The 22,340-nt window shown below is 40.9% G+C and overlaps 1 protein-coding gene across 3 annotated transcripts in view; it reads left to right on the plus strand.

Moving 5' to 3' along the window:
- The first annotated feature begins 10 nt into the window (after nt 1–10).
- Nucleotides 11–22,340, plus strand: part of Irak4 (interleukin 1 receptor associated kinase 4) — a 27,527-nt gene continuing 5,197 nt past the window's right edge. The window contains exons 1-10 of one of the 3 annotated variants that reach the window (XM_004638583.2): nt 11–98; nt 6,668–6,837; nt 8,792–8,937; nt 9,715–9,897; nt 10,463–10,623; nt 11,439–11,503; nt 14,425–14,539; nt 14,948–15,057; nt 18,263–18,446; nt 20,133–20,195. In XM_004638583.2, coding sequence (XP_004638640.1) covers nt 6,677–6,837; nt 8,792–8,937; nt 9,715–9,897; nt 10,463–10,623; nt 11,439–11,503; nt 14,425–14,539; nt 14,948–15,057; nt 18,263–18,446; nt 20,133–20,195 — 1,188 coding nt within the window. In that variant the 5' untranslated portion in view covers nt 11–98; nt 6,668–6,676. Of the gene's footprint in view, nt 99–333; nt 516–6,667; nt 6,838–8,791; nt 8,938–9,714; nt 9,898–10,462; nt 10,624–11,438; nt 11,504–14,424; nt 14,540–14,947; nt 15,058–18,262; nt 18,447–20,132; nt 20,196–22,340 lie in introns of those variants that run through there. The other 2 variants (XM_023723525.1, XM_023723524.1) reach the window with 2 other exon arrangements.

A 22,340-nucleotide genomic window follows, 5' to 3' on the forward strand; every position in this document is an offset into this window, starting at 1 on the left:
CCGCCCCCTCTGGGCCCCGCCCCCGCGTACTTCCTGGGGTTGCGGACTCGGGCCTCGCTCCGCCGCCAGCGCCCCGCCCTGCGCGGGTCTCGCCTCAGGTAAGGCGCGGGGGCGTCCGGCCGCGTGCTCCGGCCTCCGCCCCAGGGGGTCTCCGGGCGCTGCAGAACGTGAGTCGCCCGGCCAGCACTTTGAGGAGACTCGGAGAGGAAGAGGGTTGCCCGGCGGCCCCGAGGTAGGATGTACGGGTGGGACCCGGCGGCCGGGCGGACCCGCGGCAGGGCGTCGCCGCGCTCTGTAGCCCGCGCGGACCCCCCCTGCGGACCCCCCTGCGGGCGTCGGGCGTCAGGCGTCGGGCGTGCTCCGCGGGCTGCGGCCGGCGCCGCCCCGGGAACCCGGAAGGAGCCGCGGGGGATGAGGGACGGAAAGGAGGCCCTGTGACGGCGCCTTCGGCGGGTTGGAAAGAGTCCGACGGACCCGCGCGGCAGAGCCGCGGCTGCCCGAGCTCTGGGGAGGATGTGAGAATGTGCCTCTTCCCGTTCTGGGGCCGGTTCTGGAGGAAGTCTGTGGGAAGGTTCAGATTTCTTTCACTCTCCTGTTCGCATGCTGAACACTCGTGGAAGATTGGTTGCTACCCGTTCCAGCTCGTCCTTTCAGTCTTCACACAGTCGGTGTCAGGAAACTTGGAGGCCACAGCCTTGGGGCTGTCCTCAGTCTGTGCGCCCGCGGCAGGCTGCCTCTGGCTCTGCCTCGGACTGGCTAGCTCCTGGGTGGGACTTGTGCGCCTTCGCTGCCGCGCGGGGACTCCTGATCGGCCTCTTCTCTGCCCCTGCGCCAGCATCCTCTAGTGTCAGCAGTCTTAGAACACGAGGACAGAGCATGCCTGCACCCCCGGAAACTTCCAGGCTTTTATCTGGCTCAGAGATGAAGTCAGTACAAAGGCTCTAAGGTCCTAGGAGAAGTGGCCCGCTTCCCTGTGCTGCTGCCGCCTGGATTAATGGGAAGCACAAACTAGGCCCTCAAGTGGATATGTCAAAAGCACTTTTAATTATTTACCCCTGACATACCTCAGTGTTCATGAAAGATATGTGCTTAACTTGTGGCACACCAGTGACATAATTCAGTTGCAAAGGGAGCAGCTCTGTAGAATTTAATAGGTTTGGAAGGTATCTGCTTTTGAACGTGACCAGGATACTATTTGTTCAGAAATAAATGGTCATGTGTATGTTTTGCTAAAAATGCATGAAACTGATTACTCTAGAAAGGCTATATATATATATTAAAAGTACTGTGCTTGATAAAGCAAGACTCACATCTGAAAAACTTAGCTATATTCTCAATTTCTTGTTTGTATCCTACAAATAGCCCTTCACTATTTTGAAAATTAAGCTTAAACACATTTGCGTTTTGAAATATTTATAAGAATAACGTACTATAACAGGGCATGGTGAGGCACACCAGTAATCTCAGTACTCCAGATGCTGAGGCAGAAGGATCGGCATGAGTTCAAGGCCAGCCTGGGCTACGTAGTTCAAGAGCAGCCTGAAGTACACAGTGAGACCCTGTTTCAAAAAAACCAAATAGATACATAAATAATTAAAAGGCATAACATACCGTAAAATAATTGTTTCCCTTTGAGACTAATGTGACAAGATTAGGCCTTTCACACTTGTTGATTTTGATTCAGAAAGTAATTCTTAAGTCTAAGCATCTGTTTTGCAGATCAAAAACCAAGCTCCAGAGAAATGGTGTAATGGCCTGGGCCACAGTCGGCCACAATAAAGCTGGGCCCAGCCACCTCATCCTCCCTCTGTATTCATGGAGTACCTCCCTGTGATCAGAGTGCTAATGAAGCAGAGTCCTGAAACTCGATTTTTTTGACAAGAGTGTTTGAACGCCTACTTAGGGATAGCGCTTTGTCTACTTGAAAACAGGAATACGAGTGCAAAGGCATTTGGGATCTCTAAGCAAACACTGATTTTAGTACGCTTCCCAGTTGTGCCTCACCTTGTGTGCTTGTCTCAATCATCTTATTTGAAAATGAGTGGGTTTCCTTTACTGTGAAAAGTAATGGTGTGAGAAAACAAGCACAAAGATACTTACCATTGGTGTATCCTGTTCTATATTAATCTTCAGTGTTCCAAAGCCAATCTTACATTGTTTGAAAAAGTGACACTTTAGTTTTTCTGCATAGTCTGTTTTTATTACGGATAATGCAGAAAAGCAAAGTAAAAACCACTAAAAAAGAGCATCGGCAAGTGATAAATACAATTGCTGGAGCTGGACCCTGGAAGAGTGCCAGGCCTGCAGGAGGCCAGGGTTCAAGCTTCAGAGGCACTTGTGCACGCCTGCATACACACACACACACACACACACACACACACAGTTAATATTGTGGTTTACATTTTCCCAGATATGTGGGCAGAAATAGTGTATGGATGTGTTTAAGGTTAAATTTTAAGTTCTGAAATTTGGAACTTCTGAGCATATATGTATAACAGTTTTCGCAAGGTTTTCCTTTTCCTAGTATTCCTACACCATCACCTCTGCTACAAGTCTGGGTGTCAAGAGCTTTACAGTTTTATCCCTGACCCTAAATGGCCTTTTTATTTTGTTCTATTTATTTTATTTGTTTATTTTTTTGGCAGAACTGGGGATTGAACTCAGGCCCTTGCGCTTGCCAGGGAAGCACTTATTCTACTGAGCCATCTGCCTGGCCTTTTGAAAGATGCTCTGTTCCCTGCATTTTAGCTATGCTTTTTAGGGTTAGTGAGCAGTTCTTCCTTTACTAGCTTTGTCAGTTGAATTGTACTTATCACAGAAGACAAAATCTGGATCAATAAGAAATAACTTAAAGAAATAACTGCAAGATGAATAGGAAAAGAAGATTTTTTTAAAAAAAATCAGACTTTTGAGGCTGAGGAGATAGTCCAGTTGTCTAAGTGCCTGCCTGGCTAGCACAAGGTCCCGAGTTTGATCCCCAGGGCTGCATGCCATGCTGGCCCCAAAATCAGGCCTGGTGGCGCATGCCTGTAATCCCAGTGCTGGGGACACTGAGACAGGAGGATCACTATGAGGCCGCATAGTGACACCTTGTGCCAAATGAATAAATAAAATTAAAAATAAAACTCAGACTTTGATTCTACACATATGTTTTGCGTGGTCACTGAAGTCAATTCTGTTGAGTCCCCTGTTCAGGAGAGCACCCGGCAGAGAAGGCAAAAAGCATGAACAGTAACATATAGTTGTTACAACAGCTCTTTCCAGCTGAGCCATGAGTTGCTTGGGCAGTTCTTTAACTTTGCCCTGGACAACTACACGCTCTTCCAGAAAAAGTAGCCCCTATGAGAATTCTCATTTTCCTTCAGATATGTCTGTATGGAGACCTCTGCTTTTCTGGGTTCAGGAGAGTTTGTTTTGTTTTGTTTTTAATTTAAGTATTGGTAGAGAGTCTGCTATGCAGCTCGGACTCATAGTGATCCTCTTGTTTCAGCCTCCCCAGCACTGGGATTACAGGCATATGCCCTAGTGGCCCTAAGTGGGGCTGGGACAGGGCCTGCATGACTGGCAAAACTGGCAAGTTAGGCAGTACAGAGATCGAACCTGGGTCCTCGCGCTTGCCGGCAAAGCACTTAGACCTGCTGAGCTATCTCCTTGCCCCCAGAAGGAGAGTTCAGTTTGAAGCTGATCTTTCCACCTATACTGTATTTGCTGCCCATTTGAAGCTGTCAGCTTTTATTCCCACAAGTCTCCAGGTATGACTGAGGTCCTGGGACTCTGTCAGTCGGGTCGTAAAGTTGAATTCGTTGAGTAATTCATTTACTGGGTAAATTTGTTACTGGGTGAATTCATTTACTGGGTAAAAGATTTGTTGAGTGCAATGTATTTTAATGTGCAGTATTCATTGAGACAACCTCGAATTCTAACAGGTAACTTACAACTTGTTAGAAAATCATTCCTTATCAACCTTAGTATCAGAAAAAGAGTTACCACTTCATGAAAAAGCTCTTTAAAAGCTCCCTTTCCACCATGTCTCTGTACGAGGCTGTATTTTCTTCATATGCATCAGCCAGAGCCCCATGGCACAGTGGATTGAATACAGATCGGATATGAGTAGCAGCTAGCTGTTTTCCTTCCATTCAACACCAAGGAGATTTGTGAAACTGTTAATGCCACTTTCCTGTTTCTTTGGAATACTTATTTTTATTAAATGTGTATGCCAATATGGATATTTGTTACTTTTAAATAAATTTAGTAATTTTTAATGTTCTTACTTTTTTTTCTTAATTTCTATTGTAATGACATTGCCGAAAGAAACGAAAACTCTATAGCATCCACAGTAACTTGTAAGTGCATAAAGGGTTTTGAGATAAAGCATGAGTGTCTTTCCCTTTCCTGTCCCATGTCCCCTTGCCCTCCCACTCTTTTTGTTGCCTACCATCTTTTCAGAGCCATTTTGTAAGACTGTTCTTACCACTCACTCACTGTTTTATTATAATAGTTACTTTTGTTTGTTTTGGGGGGACAGGATCTCACTGTGTAACTATGAGATTGGGGATCTTCTTGCCTCAGCCTCCTTAGCGCTGGGTTTGCAGGTGTGTGCCACCTCACCTGGCCCTCACTACACTTGTTCTTAAATCACCACTGGCCTCATTTCCACATGGAGCACACCCCGTTACTATTTCTTTGACCTGGGTCTTTCATACCAACCTGTCCCCAATCAGGAAATCTCTGATACGCTGCTTACCTCCATGCATTACTCCTTTTTAAATTCTTTTACCTAATCCTTTCCCATCCCACACTTTGCTTCGAGGCAACTTACCTGTTACTTGCTGCCTCAACTGTGTGTGCATGTCTGTCTTAGTTACCCTGTGGGAAAGCACGCAGGGTGAGCTGGACCTGTGCTGAGTCCAGGCCATGGGTACCCCATGACGCCAGCTCCCCCCACCCCCTCAGTGCCAGACACAGACTTCCTGAAAATCTGGTCATCGTCTCTCTTTTCTCTCCCTCCCTTTCCTCTAACCCTTTCTTCTCCATCCTCTGCCTTTTTTTAGGCTCTCATTTCTGCTCACCTGGATTATTACAAAAGTTTTCAAACTGGTCTTCCTGCCTTGATACCCAGCTTTTGTGCTTTTTACCCCGAGGAACCCACCTAAGAAATTCCACCTAATCCTCCTTAAATCCTGACCTGGCCCCCTGTAACTTCTAGAACAATGTATGTTAAACTCTGTGGGCACATTAGCTGCCCCTGGGCCACCAGCCTCCTGGCTCCATGCTCACACATGCGCCCTGTGGCTAGCCCTTGTGGGCTCCCAGCTTGAGCCTCACCTGCATTGTTCTGACCTTTCCCCATGTCGCTTCCTCTACCTGGGATTTCCTTTTGATTTGTTATCATGGCCCTTCACTCATCCTTTCAGCCTCTTACCCGAATCTGCCTTGATATCCTGCGCCTAATTCTGAACTCTTCTTGGTGTGCCAGATGTCCTAAAGGCGTCTCTTACAATGTTTGTCACTGACTGTAACTATTCATCTCTGCTGCTAGACCGAGCACCTTGAGAACAAAGGATTTTTCCTGCATTCCTGTTGCTGAGTACAAAATCCTGATCAGCGTGTTCACTGAATATACAAATGACTGAAAGGAAAGGAATTGTCCTAGAAAGAGAATGACTTGGACAGTACACCAGGTTACAGAAGCAGGGACACATGCATAAATTTTGGAGTCGCAGTCAGATTGTGAGATTTATCTCTGCCTGCAGCTCTCCAGGGTAGAGTAGTAAAAGAAAAGATGATTGAGGAAGTAAAGGTTCTGTCTAGAGCAGCTGAAGTGGTAACTGTATGTTTTAGCTTAGTAGGAAATGAAATGTCAGGCAGATCTTGTGGACTCAGAAAACATGGCAAGGGCCAGCCAGATAAAGTACATGCTTAGGTGCAAGACCTGGGGTTCAATCCCCAGCATGCTGTGGCAGCCCGTCCGCCCGTCCGCCCACCTCCCCTCCCCTCCCCAGGGCAGGCTGAGTCGACAATTGAGCCGGGCGTAGTGCTGTGTGCCTGTAATCTCAGCACTTGGGAGACTGAAAACAAGAGGATCACTACGAGTCCGATCTGTGTAGTGAGACCCTGTAGACTCTGTACTACATACATAAAAAAGAAAGGAAAAAAAAAACATGGCGAGTCAAGAAAAGTAGCTCTGTACCAATTCTGTGGTGGAATAAACCTTTTAAAGCTATGCAAACTATTTCAGTACTTTCTTTTTACTTTTATTAAACAACCCTGCCTAAGTTTTTTAACACTAAATAAGCACTGATTGAGAAAAATAATTTAAACATAAAAAAAATCTTTGATTCCTGAACGTGTCAAAGGAATTTTTCAGATAAACTTTTTGCTCCTTTGTTTAAATGTTACTTGAAAAATACCAGTATCAAAACAAAGTTCTTAAGTGTTTTTTGTTAATTATTGGTGGTAAAAGAAAGTAAATCCAGAGGACAATTAGGTGACTTCATTTCAATTTGGATTTCCCCTTAGGGCATCACCTGGATTACTTTGGAGTGTCCCCATGACTGGCGGCGTCATTTGCCAGGATATCACATAGAAGCAGTGCATGGTATATGAGCTTACTGACATCACCTGTAAACTTACTGTAAAATTTTAAAGAGAATGTTTCCCATTTCAGGACTAGAAGATGAACAAACCCATAACACCATCAACGTACGTGCGCTGCCTCAATGTTGGGCTAATTAGGAAGCTATCAGATTTTATTGATCCTCAAGAAGGGTGGAAGAAATTAGCTGTCGCTATTAAAAAACCATCTGGTGATGACAGATACAACCAGTTTCACATAAGGTAACAAATTTCTTTTTAGGTTCTTATATCATGAGAATGATCAAGGTATAAGAACCATCTGATGTTAAAGACTGATATTGTGATCTTGCAATTAAGTGTTTGAGTTAGTCAAGATTCCCACCTTTGCTCTTGTTCTCTGTCAAGCAAAAACCAGTTTGTTCCACCTCACACTTTGCATTTACACTTTGAAGGACGATGCGGGACAGTGTTGTAAAAATCTCTAGTTAAATTCTGGTGCCTAAGTTTCTAAGTGTAAATTTCTAATGTACCTTTAACGATACCTTTTGGAGGTTCTTCAGATTGACATTTTATGGTTGTTGCCTGTAAGTGTTCATGTTTATGGACAGACTGGCTAGGTCTTGGCCAGAATTTTTCAGCACCATCTGGATAATTGTCAGTCTTTCTCTAGCAATCTCTGCTTGATTTAGTGTAAAAATGTAAGCAAAAATTTTATTTTTATCAGTCATTGAAGCAAATACGTCAAAATTTTTCTGATAACAAGAGAAACATAAAAAGTCTTTTTCTTTATAGCCCTAACCTGGTAAAGAACCTAAAGTCTTACTTCTCTCATTAGGCCTTCTAGAAAATATTACCATATATGGAGGGTAAACCTCTTGAATTACTTGAGAGAACCTCAAAATTTAAAAGGTGAAAGCCTGTTTTTAAAGATTGTTGCTATTACTACTCAGATTTATAGAGAATAGTTGTGGCAGTGGCTTGAAGAAGGAAAAAAGCTCTTTTTTACAGAATAATGCCAGCAAATGATGGTTAGAACACTGGTGGAATGAGAAGCTTGCCACTTATCTACCAGCAGTGAATACTTGATTCATGCAAAGCTCATCAGTGGGCGTAAGGTGTTGCTGATGGACAGGACACGCTCAAGATTTCGCTATATTATCCAGTTTCTTAATTAGGAATGAAGTTTCTTTCTAATGAAGAAATCTGAAATACACAGCTTTAGAAGGTCAAACTTAGTGTCACCAACAGTACATAATGCTATTTTGTGCCTGTGGATGTAATACCCTAGGAAGATCACATTGTGTTCTGTGTAGTGTTCTTAAGAAAAATTTTAATCTGAATTTGGTCATGAGAAAGTAGTGAGGTAAATATTTACAATGGAAAGAGGGAGGAGAGGAAACAAATTACCCATTAGACAACTGGTGAAAAAAGTGAAGGGTAAGTGAGTTTTCCTTGTATTATGCTTCCAAATTCCCTGCAAATTTAAAATTTTTCAAATAAAAAATTTGGAGGAAAAACAGTTTAAGCTATGTTGGTTAAGTTCTTAAGTGCTACTTTAAAAAAAAAAAAGGAAGGAAAAAAGGATCTGCTTTTACTTCAGTTTAATTAAATACAGTTAAGATCAAAGGAATAGTTTCCAAAGTTTATATATATTCTATTTAAAAAGCCAGCTAATTTATTAAAAATTTTATAGCTAATAGTTAATAAGTCAAATAGAAAATAATACTGCTAAGTAAGTTAGAAGCACATTCTTTTTTTTTTTTTTCTCACAATTTTATTGATAAACAGCAGTGAGACAGTTTCACATCAAATCGGAAGTATAGTTTCAACAGAAGCACATTCTTAAGTCAGGAGAGGTCCGAATTTGTGCCTTAACTTGGAACCACCTTATTGTATGTGTGGGTCTATGGCCCCTCCAAACCTGGCTCTCTCATTAGGAAATTAGTATAATAATCAAACTGTCTTTATGGGAGTTTATGTGTGTGCGTCCTGCAGTTCCCTGTGGAGACTAAGTGCTCAGTCAGTGTTAATTTGCATCACTGTCTTGAGCATCTTTTTCTTCTACCTATCCTTCTTGCCTCACCGTAACTCGTGCTAGTTCTGCTGTCCCTTTAACATTACAGAAAGTGTCTAACAACACACAGAGGGACTACATTCTTGTTCTCATGTGAATTCCTTATATGCTAATTTTGTTTCTGTGTTACTTGATTTTAAGGAGATTTGAAGCATTAATTCAAACTGGAAAAAGTCCCACTTCTGAACTGCTGTTTGACTGGGGTACCACAAACTGCACCGTGGCTGATCTTGTGGATATTTTGGTCCAAAATGAGTTCTTTGCTCCTGCGAGTCTTTTGCTGCCAGGTAAACTGGGTGTGACCAGGGTGTCAACATTTAGGGTAGAAAGATAGAGGAAACAGAAGTTCCTTCTTACTGCTTTTTTCTCTTAGTAGACAGACCTGACACTTGAGTCCCTTTCAGCTGTCTCTACTTTTTAGCAAGCACTAAGCTGAAGGACTCTGCTGCTAAGGTGATGGCAGCTTCATAACAGAATCTGATCCACCATTAAAGTCAGATGTGGCTTGGGGCCAGGAGGAAGTTTAGATGGATACGAAGCCCAGACATGTAGTGTAGGCCTGAAGAAATTAGTTACTGTCGGGGGCTTTTTCCCCACCTTCTAGTGCCGCACTCATAGGACTCTGGTCGTGATTTCCCTGTGTGGCATTCTGTATGGTCTAGTTAAGTTGTCCTCCTCATAACCTTACTTTCTATCTCCGTAATGTCATCGGTAATTTCCAGCCTTTGTTGTACATAAGAATCACTAAGTATTCTTGTTAAACGTGTAGACAGAATCCCGGCCTCTTCCAACCTTGTATTGCACTAGAATTCTGGAATTAGCTTCAGCAACTATGCTCTTAATCAAGGATGTCAACGCCTGTGGTGCAGGTGGCTTATGACCACTTCTTGTGAGTGTTGCCGTACTCTACCCAGCTTTATCACAGGTGACAAATTTTGACTAGCTTGCTGCCTCTGTGCTGTGAGACGAACAGAAATGTTCAGTGAACTGAGTTCCTGGCTTAACTTTTTCACAAGCACTTTTGTCTGTGTGAAGACAACTTAATACCTTATTCCCTTTGGCAGATGCTGTTCCCAAGCCTGCTACTACTTTACCATCTAAAGAAGCTGTCACAGTTCAGCAGAAGCACGCGCCTTTCTGCGAAAAAGGCAGTGTACCCGTGACTCCTGCACAGAGTCCTAACCACAACTGTACCTCTTCTGGCTCCTCAAGTCCAGAAAATAGAAGTGTAGAAGGTAGTGACACTCGTAAGTACCCCATTTAGTGCACTTTCCTCGAGAGGATTAGTCATTAATGTGATCACCATTATAAAGTAAATCCTTTTTTTTTTTTTTCAAGCAGTCAGAAGCACACTGGCAATAGCGCTTGTGGGGTTTTTCCTTCTTATTTTTTAAGTACTATCTTCATTGCATTAATCATGGTATCATCAGCGATTAGAAGCCATAGGACATGCAGACAACCCAGAAACTAAGAAAAAATAAGTAGATATATAACTTCCAATGGTCATTTTTATAAAAAGAAAATATGAGACTGGAGTTTGGATGAATGGGGTGGATTCACCAATATCTTGTTAGAATTTCGGGCAGGTGGCTCTGTACAGAATTTGGTGGATGACAGCACCAGAGTTCTCACGATAAAGGCCACAACTTGTATTTTAAACATGGTTGTAACTCTCTTCTGTCTTGCTTTGCCCGAAGTTATATTTGCAGGTAGGACATACATGTTTATGAAATCCTCAAAGCGAGGAAGTAGCAGAATTACTATAACCAGTTTCCTTTTTAAACATTTTTCCTTATTTTATTGACATTATAGGTTTTCATTGTTTTTCATTTTATGAATTGAAGAATGTCACAAATGACTTTGATGAGCGGCCTATTTCTGTTGGTGGCAATAAAATGGGAGAGGGAGGATTTGGAGTTGTGTATAAAGGCTGTGTGAACAACACAACTGTGGCTGTGAAGAAGCTTGCAGCAGTAAGTGACATTTCCAGGGGTGAAAGAGTTGTCGCCTAATTCATGATGAAAGCTTTACTCTAGGAAGTACATCTCAGAATGTGCTCTCTTTAAATAAACACTATAATAATAACAACCAGTAGCTGGTTGTTCTCAACATTTACAAATCCATTGAGAGCTATAAACTGTCCTAAAAAAGTGAAATCACACACACATACTTAGGATCATATGATTTTGAGAGATTTATGTAATAAACTTGACAATATCTCCTCTAACAGTGCCTTCATATAACAAGATTAAAATAGTAAAAATGCTAAAAACAATTATGTAAGTAGATTTGCATTACTTATTTGAAAATTTTGGAAAATACACATTAACAGAGCAAAAGATTTCATCTGTGTCTTTTCACATTTCTGTTGAGCTTCTCACTTTATACTTAGTGATCTATTATAGTGTAAGCTTATTCTTATAGTGTACACCTGTAAGTCACTTTTTGTCATAGATGTTGCAAACATTTTTGCAAGTTTTGGTTTTCTTTTTATAATTTGCTTCTCTTCTACTTACTGGATTTTTACCCCCAAAATTGGGAAAATTGTACTATTTTATTTTACTCCAACAACCTTGCACCAATTCAGCGAGATTTATATTTTTTCTATTTACTGACAAACCAGGGACCTTGAGTGAATCATTCATTGGTCTAGAGCTCTGTCAAGTGGGAACAGTGCCTTATTATTGTAAAGAAAACAGGTCAGTTCTCTTTCTCTTGAGTACCCTTTCAGCTTTAGGAATCGTGGGATTATTGCATTGTGCAATGTTGTATGATACTTTTTTTTCAGATGGTTGATATCAGCACTGAAGACCTAAAACAGCAGTTTGATCAAGAAATAAAAGTAATGGCAAAGTAAGTGTTAACTCTTAGTGTGGTGTAGGGCAAAAGAACAGGACAAGGTGCCAGAACCTGGTTGCCTACTTTTGTGAACTAGGGACCTTTGCAAATACAGATGTATAATGGTTAAAGTACTAACATGAGCTCTTCAGTTGTATGCCTGTGTATACTCCTGTGCCTGTATATTAATAGCAATATTTTAAGTCACAGTAATGTTATATAGAATTTCTGTTATTTTCAGTTACTTTTTTTTCTCCCAGAATTCATGAGAAATCAATTGTAGAGATTCTTAAAATTGATTAAAAAGAAAAATCTATAGAATAACAGGTCCTCAGGTAAGGTAACACTTGTAAAGTAACTGGAGAACTCCTATATGTGCAGATGTTTAGAAAGCATTGACCCACAATACTGAGGTATTAATCCTCAGAAGAAGGATAGGAAAATCAAAGCAAACCAGGAAAGGTATTTTAGTGATCATAGTGATTGATATTTGAGTGCATACCCATACTAGACACAATACTAGGTACTTTCTGTGCATTTATTTAATTGTTTTAACCTCTAGCTTTTTTTAAACTGAGATCTAGAAGTGTTAAATAATTTGCCCATGAAATGCCAGCAGTGTTAGAGATGGGGCTCAATCTAGACCTGATGCCAGAGTCTGGATCCCAATAGGATTAATCGGATTATATCCATACAGCTGTGGTACTGTAAGCCATCGCTTGTAGTTACATAACCTCAAGAAATAATTCATGGGCTGGTGTTGTTTTACCTCCATAAAAGTGATGCACACTGTCAGATCGAAATCTTTTTCCAGAATTTGTGTTCCCTTCCACCATTCGCTAATTCTAAAAGTAACTTTTTCAAAGCAGATAATTTGGGAAATATGGGAAAATACATTTTAAATAATAAAAACCATATCTTAAATATTTCACTCAGAGATAACTATAGTTTGATGTGCTTGATTCCACATGTATAAGTATATATCATTTTCCCATGTCATTAAACGCAATTTGAAAACATTTAAAATTATTTGCGGAACTAGGGATTGAACTCAGGCCCTTGCACTTGTCAGGGAAGCGCTTATTCCACTGAGCCATCTCCCCGGCCCCATTTAAAATCATTAACAACATTCTAGCACAGATGAAGATCACATTTGGCTGACCTTAATGTTTTTGTAGCTTTCACTATTGCAAATTAAAGTTCCTTTAAAGATCTTGGTGTATAAGTCATTCAGTGCACTCGTGCTTATTCCATCAAGATAACGTCCTAGGCAAAGGTTCTTAGGTTCAGAATGTGTGAGCTTTCAGAGTCTTTCCAAATATATGTTCAAATTGCTTCGTAGATATTAATTTATACCACAGGCTGATCCCAGCGCCTGTGCACAAAGAGCGCGTGCTGGACCAGTGAACTGCGCCCCAGGGCCTGAGGATGACCATGTATATTCTTTCAGCAATGTATTACAGTGTCAATCCTCACTACCACATTTTCACCACTGAAGCCAAGTTTTACCATCTTTTAATAAGTGCCAGTCCCTGGACTTCATTTGGAGAATAACCTTGGGCAAGTTTCTTAACTCTGTCCATTAGTCTTCTCAAATTTATTCAATTTTTGTGTGTGTGGTAGTGGGGCTGGAACTCAGCCCTTGCACTTGCTGGGCGGACACTGATGCCACCTGAGCTATCTCTCTGACCCTCGTCTTTAGAAGGGGATAACAGTTGTACCCTGTTGTGAAGATGCAGTGAACCCAGGTAAATTATCAGAGGACCTCATAGGTAGTACAAAATCAGAAAATATGAATGGCTTGTATTTAAAATATGACAACTTGGTGTCAAATGGAGCACTTACTCCTTCAGTTTATACTTCTCAAACGCGTGGGTAGAGGAAGCCAGATTTGGTAAAAAGCAGTGTCAGAATTAGATCACTTTTGAGTAAATAGAGTGAATAAGCACAGAGTGGATTGTTCTTCATGCACCTCACATATATGTATTCATGTAATTCCTGTAGCACCCGCAGGATATGTATAGTGGGTGATATCTTTTCTATGCTGGGGAGATGAAGGACAGAGAGGCTCAGTGAGGTCACACATCCAAGAAGTAGCAGGGTGGCTTTCACTTTAGGGCTTTGTACTCTGAGCCATGGTGTCCACAGATGTCTGTAGTTCTGTGAAACTGCATCTCTCTTTAATTTTATTACTCTCAAATGTATTAAAAGCTTGTTAAGTCATAGATAATCAGATATGCTTAAAGATCAGAGATGGGTGAACTTGATGTGAATAAAGGTTTTTGAGCATGTTAGACTTTATTTGAGAGTATTTTAACATGTTGCAGAATTCTTGAAAGTATTATAAGTTTCAGTACACTTTCTAGAATTATCTTTGTATAATCATTAAAAATTGTGCTGAGGGCTGGGGAGACAGCTTGGCAGTCTGAGCACCTGCCTGGCAAGCACAAGGACCCAGGTTCGATCCCTGGTACTACATGCCATCCTGCCCCCAGAACCCTGGGCACACCTGTGCCGTTTGTGGTCACACACACCTGTAATTCCAGTGCTGGGGAGGCTGAGACAGGAGAATCACTATGAGTCCAAGCTGTGTAGCAAGACCCTGTGCCAAATAAATAAAAAGATTTAAAAGAAAAACTATGCTAAGCAGAGATAAACGTCAGGCTAGTCCCTAAGCAAACTATCACAGGTTTCAAGGTTTCAAACATTGAGTGTTGCCTATAAAATTGAAAGACGTTTTGCTTCTGATTACTGAAAAAAGAACTGTTTACAGAGAAGGATAAATAGGAACAGTAAAGGTATAAGCATAAACATGGACCACCTGCCTCATCAGTGATATCTAAATTCCCTTTTTTCTCTCAACTGAATAATAACTTAACCTACAGCTGAATATACATTCATGACATGAGTAATGCCTGTAACATTATCTGTCACAGGTGCCAGCATGAAAACCTAGTAGAACTACTTGGATTTTCAAGTGACGGCGATGATCTCTGCTTAGTGTATGTTTATATGCCCAACGGCTCCTTGCTAGACAGGCTGTCTTGCTTGGTAAGATACTTTCTTCCTAAGGTTGTTTAGCTTTCTTTCTGAGTGTTGAGATACTAACCCTTACTTTGTGACAAGATCACATAAGCCACATTAACCTTAATATGTTTCCTGTTTTGTGAGCTTTGACCATGTTTATGCAAACCACTGGGATTGTCGGTCTCTTAGGCAAGGATTTAAAACGCAAAACTGTCAGCCAAGCCCAGACTGTAAGGTGGTTGTCTTCAGATAATGAATGTTAACCCGTTTGATCTTATTTAGAAATTATTTTTATCAACTTAAAAAATTATAGTCCTAAGTTCTTAGTGCCATATTATCATTTTTGGTCATTACCTAGAAAAATGCTGGTATATATTTTTATGTAGATCTTTTTCATCCCCCTTTTGCTAAGTTCATTTCTTCCTTCCTAAGGATAACACCCCCCCACTTTCTTGGCACATGAGATGCAAGATTGCTCAGGGCGCAGCTAATGGAATCAGTTTTTTACATGAAAACCATCACATTCATAGAGATATTAAAAGGTAAGTGTTTCTGTGGAAAGCTGTTGTTAAAGCATAGTTTGCTCTCTATTTACTCTTCATATATTTGTCTTAACTTCTAAAGCAGCTAGACTTTTCTTCCCCATGGCTAGAGGACGTTTGTAATCCTCTCTGTTCTAAACCCAGTGACCTGCTTCCCATTACCTGTTTCTAGTCATCATCCTACTTGACTCTGGTGGGGCTTTTGCCTGTGAGAATTTGCTTCTTCCCTAGCTTCCGCATTATAACCATTTTCTGAATCATAGTCACTCTCTCTAAGTACTTCCGGTTCTCAGACAAGAGGTGCAGCAGCACGTGTAGAGTTTGACGTCATTCAAATCACAAAATAATAAGCAAGCTTGGTATTAGTGTGAAGAACAGTTCCAGCGAAGGGATACCTAAGCTGCAAGCCAAAGAATGAGCGGGAAGTAAGTAGGCACACCTGGAGAGTGACTACAGCAGACCGGTAGGAAAACGGTCCAGGCAGAGGGGACCGACCGTGTTTGTAAGACCATAGTGACAGAGAGTAGGGGAACGTGATTGGTTACAAGAGGTGAAGTAAATGCAGTAAGAACGGTGTGCAGAGAGTGAGCAGGTGATGGAGGGGAAGTGCTAGGACAGACTGTGCCTGTAGGACCAGGTGGACCAGAGTGAGGATCTTAGTTTCATTCTAGGTATAGTGAAATGCTGACAAAAAGGTGGAATGTGGTGTCATGTTTAAATGTTGTGAAGAGCATGTGGACTTGAGAGCTGTCTGCAAGGAGGTCTCAGGCCGTCGCAGACATCTTGTTGATGGCGGTTCACGTGCAGAGACGTGGGAGCTCTGAAAGAGTACAGTGGGGCCGAGGAAGGTCTCGGCTATGGGGCAGCATATCTGGGACGGTTCCCAGAACTGTGGCATCCAGAAGTACAGTCTGCAGTGAGGTTGGCATGAAATCATTTACATAGAAAGGGATGGGGCAGCAAAGCGTGAATTTTCTTTCGTATAGATTGTGTGTCAGTGTCTTAAGATATAGAAGTGAAATTGTTAATGTGATGTGCAGGCTTGGAGCTGAGAAATCCGAGCTGAAGATATAAATGTGTATATTGCTCATATTGCTTGATAATTGAGTTACATCATTGTACTTAAAGATTAAGAAAAAGGCCCATGATTAAGGCCTAAGGAACCCTAGACTTAACGGTGAAGGAGAAGAAAATAATCCAAAAAAGAAAGTATATATACGCCAAGGTCAGACAGGGAATACGGAGATCAACTTTATGTGTTTATGGGATGGATCCAGATAAGAGGAAGATAAGAGGAAGAGAATGTAATAAAAGAAGTGAGCTAAGTCATAAAGGAAGTTTTCCAGGGATGCAGGAAGGACCCAAGCCAGGGGCTGAGTGCAGAAAGGCAGGGAAGCGTCATTGCTGTCCTGTCATGCTTTGCCTTCACGTCTCCTGTCCTTCCACGTCTTCTTGCTCAGCCAACTTGGGCTGCTCCCTGTGACTAGGTGGCTCTCCTATCAGTTTCATCACCCATGTCCTGTATTTTAAGTGTCCTGTTCCACACTCTTCACCTCATTGGCCCCTGCGTGGTCTTCAAGCCAATACCTTGGAAATCCAATTCATCATCTCTTCACCTCAGTCTTTTTTTCTATATTTTCTTTCTGTTCAAAACAAGTCACCACTCACACTGTCTCCCCTATTCTTCCTGCCCAGTGTTTTGTGTTTGTGTAGGAGGCACACCGTCATTATCTGTGGCTGGCTTCATTATATACCTTATGGTCGACCTAACGCTAGTCCATACCGCGTCTTGTTTGTTCACTACAACACTGCCAGGCTGTGGTCCTAAGCGCCAAGTCCAGCAACATCAGTTATGTTCAGTGAAAACTGCAGCTGGTTCCCTGTTGCTCAGAGGATGGAGCTCAGACTCTCCGTAAGCTCTGTGGACTCTTGCATACACCATGTGATTTTTTCACTTAGGTCCATTTGCCTGACATACCTTTTAGCCATCATCTGACTATCAGCTTCTACTATTCCTCAAGCTGAAGCCTACTTTCCACCACTTCCTCAGAGTTTTTGGTTCCTTCAGGCACATTTTTCTTTCAGCATTTTTTTTCCAAACATTACCATCATGTAGTACTTACTAATTTTTAAAAACTTATTCATATGCATTTGTCACAGACAGGGTTCTTAACTTTCTTCCCTATTTAGCTCTGCGCTTAAATACTACAGTACAGCTGGAGCTCAATAAGATTTTGTTGAATGTATAAATGAACATATATAATGAGTAAATTAAGATTTTCTATCCATAGTCTTTCCTCTTCACAAGATTTCAGATGGCACAGAGAAAATAATAGTTTGAGCAAATGAATAATTGAGTTACTTTTGAAATTTGTTTTAAATAAATTGAAAAAAAAAAAAAAGAAATTGAGTGATGGTATTTTTGGCATATTTCAAAGCCAAACATTAAAAAAACCCATATATTCTCAGTCTTATAGAAACTAGAATATAACAGAGCAGAACAGAAAGAGTAACACAAAACAGTGCAGAATTCTGGGAAGAACACAGTGGGCGAAGAGAAAGAAGTTCATAAAGGTCACCAAAACACATGGGAATTTGGAAACACTTCTGGTTAAAATAACTCAGTGACATAAGTGAAAATGACCAAGAAAGAAGACTATGAAATTCTCAGCACATAGAAATTATTAATGCTTAAAAAGATAATTAATTTTCACCCTGATTTATTACATTGTATACATGTATTGAGTTACAACAATGTACTCCATAACGTACAAATAATATATCTTAATAAAAATAATAAAATTCAAAAAGAGAAAATGATAATTTGGGGCCAGGGCTATAGCTCCGTGGTAAAGCACTTGCCTAGCATAAAGAAGGCTGAGAGACAGACAGACGGACAGACACGAAAAAAGGAAAAGTGGAAGGAAGAAAAGAAAAATGCTGCTTTGGAAGACGACAGGAGTCTTCCCTAGTGAGTAGTCTGTGTAGAGTGATGGAAGTAGCTCTCATTTTGAAGGCTTTATTTCCTTTTGGCTCTTACAGATGTTCTTCATGAAACAAAAAGGGAAACAGTCATTTTCTTTAGCTCTAGTCTGAATTCTTGATTTATGTACAAATTTTAGTCTCTCATATTTACCATAAAGTGCCATAAAGCATAAATATATGTGCAAAGAAAACCATTTCTTCAAAATTTACATTTTTTCAGTGCAAATATCTTATTAGATAAAGACTTCACTGCCAAAATATCCGACTTTGGGCTTGCAAGAGCTTCTGAGAAGTTCGCCCAGACAGTCATGACAAGCAGGATTGTAGGCACGACAGCTTACATGGCACCTGAAGCTCTGCGAGGAGAGATAACACCCAAGTCTGACATCTATAGCTTTGGTGTGGTGAGTAACCTATGATAGCCACTGTTCTGCAATTGTGAAATAAAAATGGAGTATTTCAATACTTTTCTTTCTTTCTTTTGTATTTAGTACAGGGTCTACAGGGTCTTAACTGTACAGATTGGACTTAGTGATTCTCCTGTTTTCAGCCTCCCAAGCGGTGGGATTACAGGTGCGCGCCATCATTCCGTCTTAATCGCCATCTCACGGCATGCCAGGGATCAAATCCCGGTCTCTGCCTCTGCCTAAGCAGGTGCTTTAATCCACTGAGCTATTTGGTGGGACTTAAATACACTTTTTTTGCTCCACTCTCATATTCATATATATATTGTTTTTTCACTTTGACCTCTAGCTACACTAGAAAGTTGGTAAGAGCTCCAATATATAAAACATGTTAGTTGATTATTGTAATTACTTCAGGAAATCATTTTGCTGTCACCTAGCTTCATGAAGCAGGATAAGGCTTAAATCAAAGCATTGATGTCATACAATGTATACTTTAGTCTTTGATTTTTTTTTTTAACATTTCTGATGCAAGAGTCTGTTCCTAAACATTTTTAAGACAAAAGGATAGATGTGGGTGCTTGGAAAAAAAAAAAGAATTTTTTAATTCATCTTATTTTTTTCACATATGTCCCATGTATGGAAATTCAGCCTCACTGCACTGCCAGGGAAAGCATAGTGTTTCAGAACTTGCCTGTTTAGAAAATAGTGTTCTCCTAGAACACAGGAAATTATTCTTGTGAAAAATCCACTACAAAAGAGGGAAAGGATTGAGAGTCTCCACAGTACCTGCCGAGTGGAGCTGGTACTCTAGCAGTCTGTCCCCAGCGAAGGAAAGCTTCAGGACGTGCTGGGCCGTGAGGTGTAGGTGAGCCTAGGTGCGCAGGGGTGCCCGGTGCGTGCTCCTCTGTGTCCATACCTAGTGATAGATGTTTCAACAGCACAGTAAAGAGATAGGAAAGATACAAGAAAAGCCTTTATTAGCTCCAAAGACATGGAGACGATCGAGAGCAGATGGGTCAGGTAGATCTGCTGGTTGGAGACAAAGCTGAGGTTATTGTGGCCTTTTGTTAGAGGTGGAGTTTGAAATACCTGAGGGGCTGACTGGGTCTTTCCTGTGGTGGTGGGAAACATGAGAGGATATTGCACTCTGGGTTGAGTTGGAGAAGGGGTGGTGGTCTCTGGGAAGGTAGGCTGTTTTTTAGGGCTTCAGCTGTGTTAGATAACCACCATAATAATTCAGCAATTCATACCAGGGCCAGAACTTATCTCCTAGAAGCTGCATGTGCTGTGCAGAAACTCTGCTCAAAGTTCATCATCAAGGTCCAACTTCCTGGGCTGGGGGTGTAACTCAGGGTCTATCCTCAGCACCACAAAACATTTGAAAATCCTAGAGCCGGCCAAATAGCCCAGTGGATTAAATCACCTGCTTAATTTGATACCCAGGCCTGCCACGCTGGCCTCGCCCCTGGGGTACTCTGAGACTGCTATTGAGACTGGGCACCTGTAATCCCAGCTCTTGGAAGGCTGTAAACAGGATCACTACAAGTCTGATCTACGCTTGAGACCCTGAACACCCTCTACACCCTATCCTAAATACAAAAGAAAGAAAAGAAAATCCTGTATTCCTTTGGTTTCTATATGTGGTCTTAATTGTTATATCAGTAGATTCCTTTGTCTTTGTAGGTTTTATTGGAAATAATAACTGGACTTCCAGCAGTGGATGAAAATCGTGAACCTCAGTTGTTAGTAAGTGATAGATGCATGTTTTTCTTTTTAAATTTAATATAATTTAACTTTTGGCTTTTTGAGACAGGATCTCACTGTGCAGTCCAGGATGGCCTCAAGCTCACTTTGTAACCCAGGCTGGTCTTGAACTTGCAGCAGTCTTCTGCCTCAGCCTCCCACAGGCTGGGATTATAGGTGTGCACCACTGCACCTGGCTAGATTCATGGTTTTCTAACATTTTTGCATTTATAATCTTCTCATAGATGTGTAATTTTAGCATCAAGAGATGGTGTTTTCCATTAGCAGTGCTGCTCGCTTATGTGTATACGAATGCGTACGAAGGAAATGTGGAAAGAGCATTAAGTGTTTCTAGCCTGAGCTCATCCATGAAGTCTTTGTGAACCCTAGAAAAGTCATATTTTTTTTTCTTTGTTCTAATTTCTTTGAGTAAAATAAAGCTAGAACTAAAGAATTTTTGCATCCACTTAGTTTATTTTTGTTACTGTTACACGGTATTTAACACTATTTTCATCTCAGAAAGAAAAAAAAATAATCATGGCTTCATTTAAATTTGTGTTAGAACAGTATTGCTAGTAAAAAAAAAAAGTTCTCTACTTTGCTCCGAATGCCTTCAGGGCAGGTTTGGCTGGTTTGAGTTCTGGGGATCAGCCACAGCAACCTGAACCTGACTGCTTTGTTGAAGCAGGCACTTAAAGAGCTGAGCTAAGGGGCAGGCCCTCAAGTTCTCTACTTTGGAGTACTTTGTGAAACTATCATAGAAAAAACTGCCTAATTGGGGGGGGGGTTGATAGTAGACATTTCATTGATAACTTATAAGCAAGGTAACTGAATAGTACAACAATAGGAAAATTATACCATGTCCTTTTTTTTCAATGTAGTAAATTCAGAAAACTTTGAGAATTATTTTTATAAAATTAAAGACTTAATGGAAATATCTACTATCATGAATTAAGGTTTTCTTAAAATTAGTTAAACATTATAATGACTTTATTCTAATTTATGTGACCTGATGAGAAAGACCAATATATCCGTTTATCAAATATATATGCATGTATCATTCAGGTTATGTCCCTAGAATTGGGATTAGAAAGGTAGACTTTAAGGGTCTGGTGCCACACTCTTCTGAGGAAACTGTAAGTACAATACCTATATATAATAGTTTTATGGCATGTCCATTATAAATCTGTGTATTCTGACACTGACAAAGGATCTACAATCTGAGGTACAGGATCTCAGGATAAATCCTGAGGGGATTTCACTGACCTTATGAGACTCAAAAGCTACAACTCTTGTTGCATAGGTCTTGCTTTACCTTGGTCTTAACCATCCAGCAGAAAAGTATAAAAACGAAATACAAAAAGTAAAGCCATGGTGTTATGTTGAACTGTAGGGGACTCAGGTCAACAATTTCTCACATTGCCAGTGAAGCGGAAGACCCAGTACTATTATGAACTACTGGATTCTTTTAGAATATTTTGCTGAGTTAACACACCTATAATATTCAAATAACAGAACTAAACAAAAAAGGGGATATAGGCTGAGGAGTGGGGCAGTCTCGTGGTTGCTGGTGAGCCTGCGGTGCGCGTGTGGGACCACGGCCCTAAAGATTAGCCACAGTGGCTGAAAATGGTGATAATGAAAAAATGGCTGCACTGGAGGCCAAAATCTGTCATCAAATTGAGTATTATTTTGGAGACTTCAATTTGCCACGGGACAAATTTTTAAAGGAACAGATCAAATTGGATGAAGACTGGGTACCCTTGGAAATAATGATAAAATTCAACAGGCTCAACCGCCTAACAACAGACTTCAATGTAATAATAGAAGCATTGAGCAAATCTAAAGCAGAACTCATGGAAATCAGTGAAGATAAAACTAAAATCAGAAGATCTCCAAACAAACCCCTCTGTGAAGTAACTGATGAGTATAAAAGCGATGTAAAAAACAGATCTGTTTATATTAAAGGCTTCCCAACAGATGCAACCCTTGATGATATCAAAGAGTGGCTAGAAGATAAAGGTCAAATATTAAATATCCAGATGAGAAGAACATTGCACAAAGCATTTAAGGGATCAATATTTGCTGTGTTTGATAGCATTGAGTCTGCTAAGAAGTTTGTAGAAACTCCGGGCCAGAAGTATAAAG

The sequence above is a fragment of the Octodon degus genome, unplaced genomic scaffold, assembly GCF_000260255.1.
Source record: "Octodon degus isolate 3935 unplaced genomic scaffold, OctDeg1.0 scaffold00100, whole genome shotgun sequence".
NCBI classification, from domain to species: Eukaryota; Metazoa; Chordata; class Mammalia; order Rodentia; family Octodontidae; genus Octodon; species Octodon degus.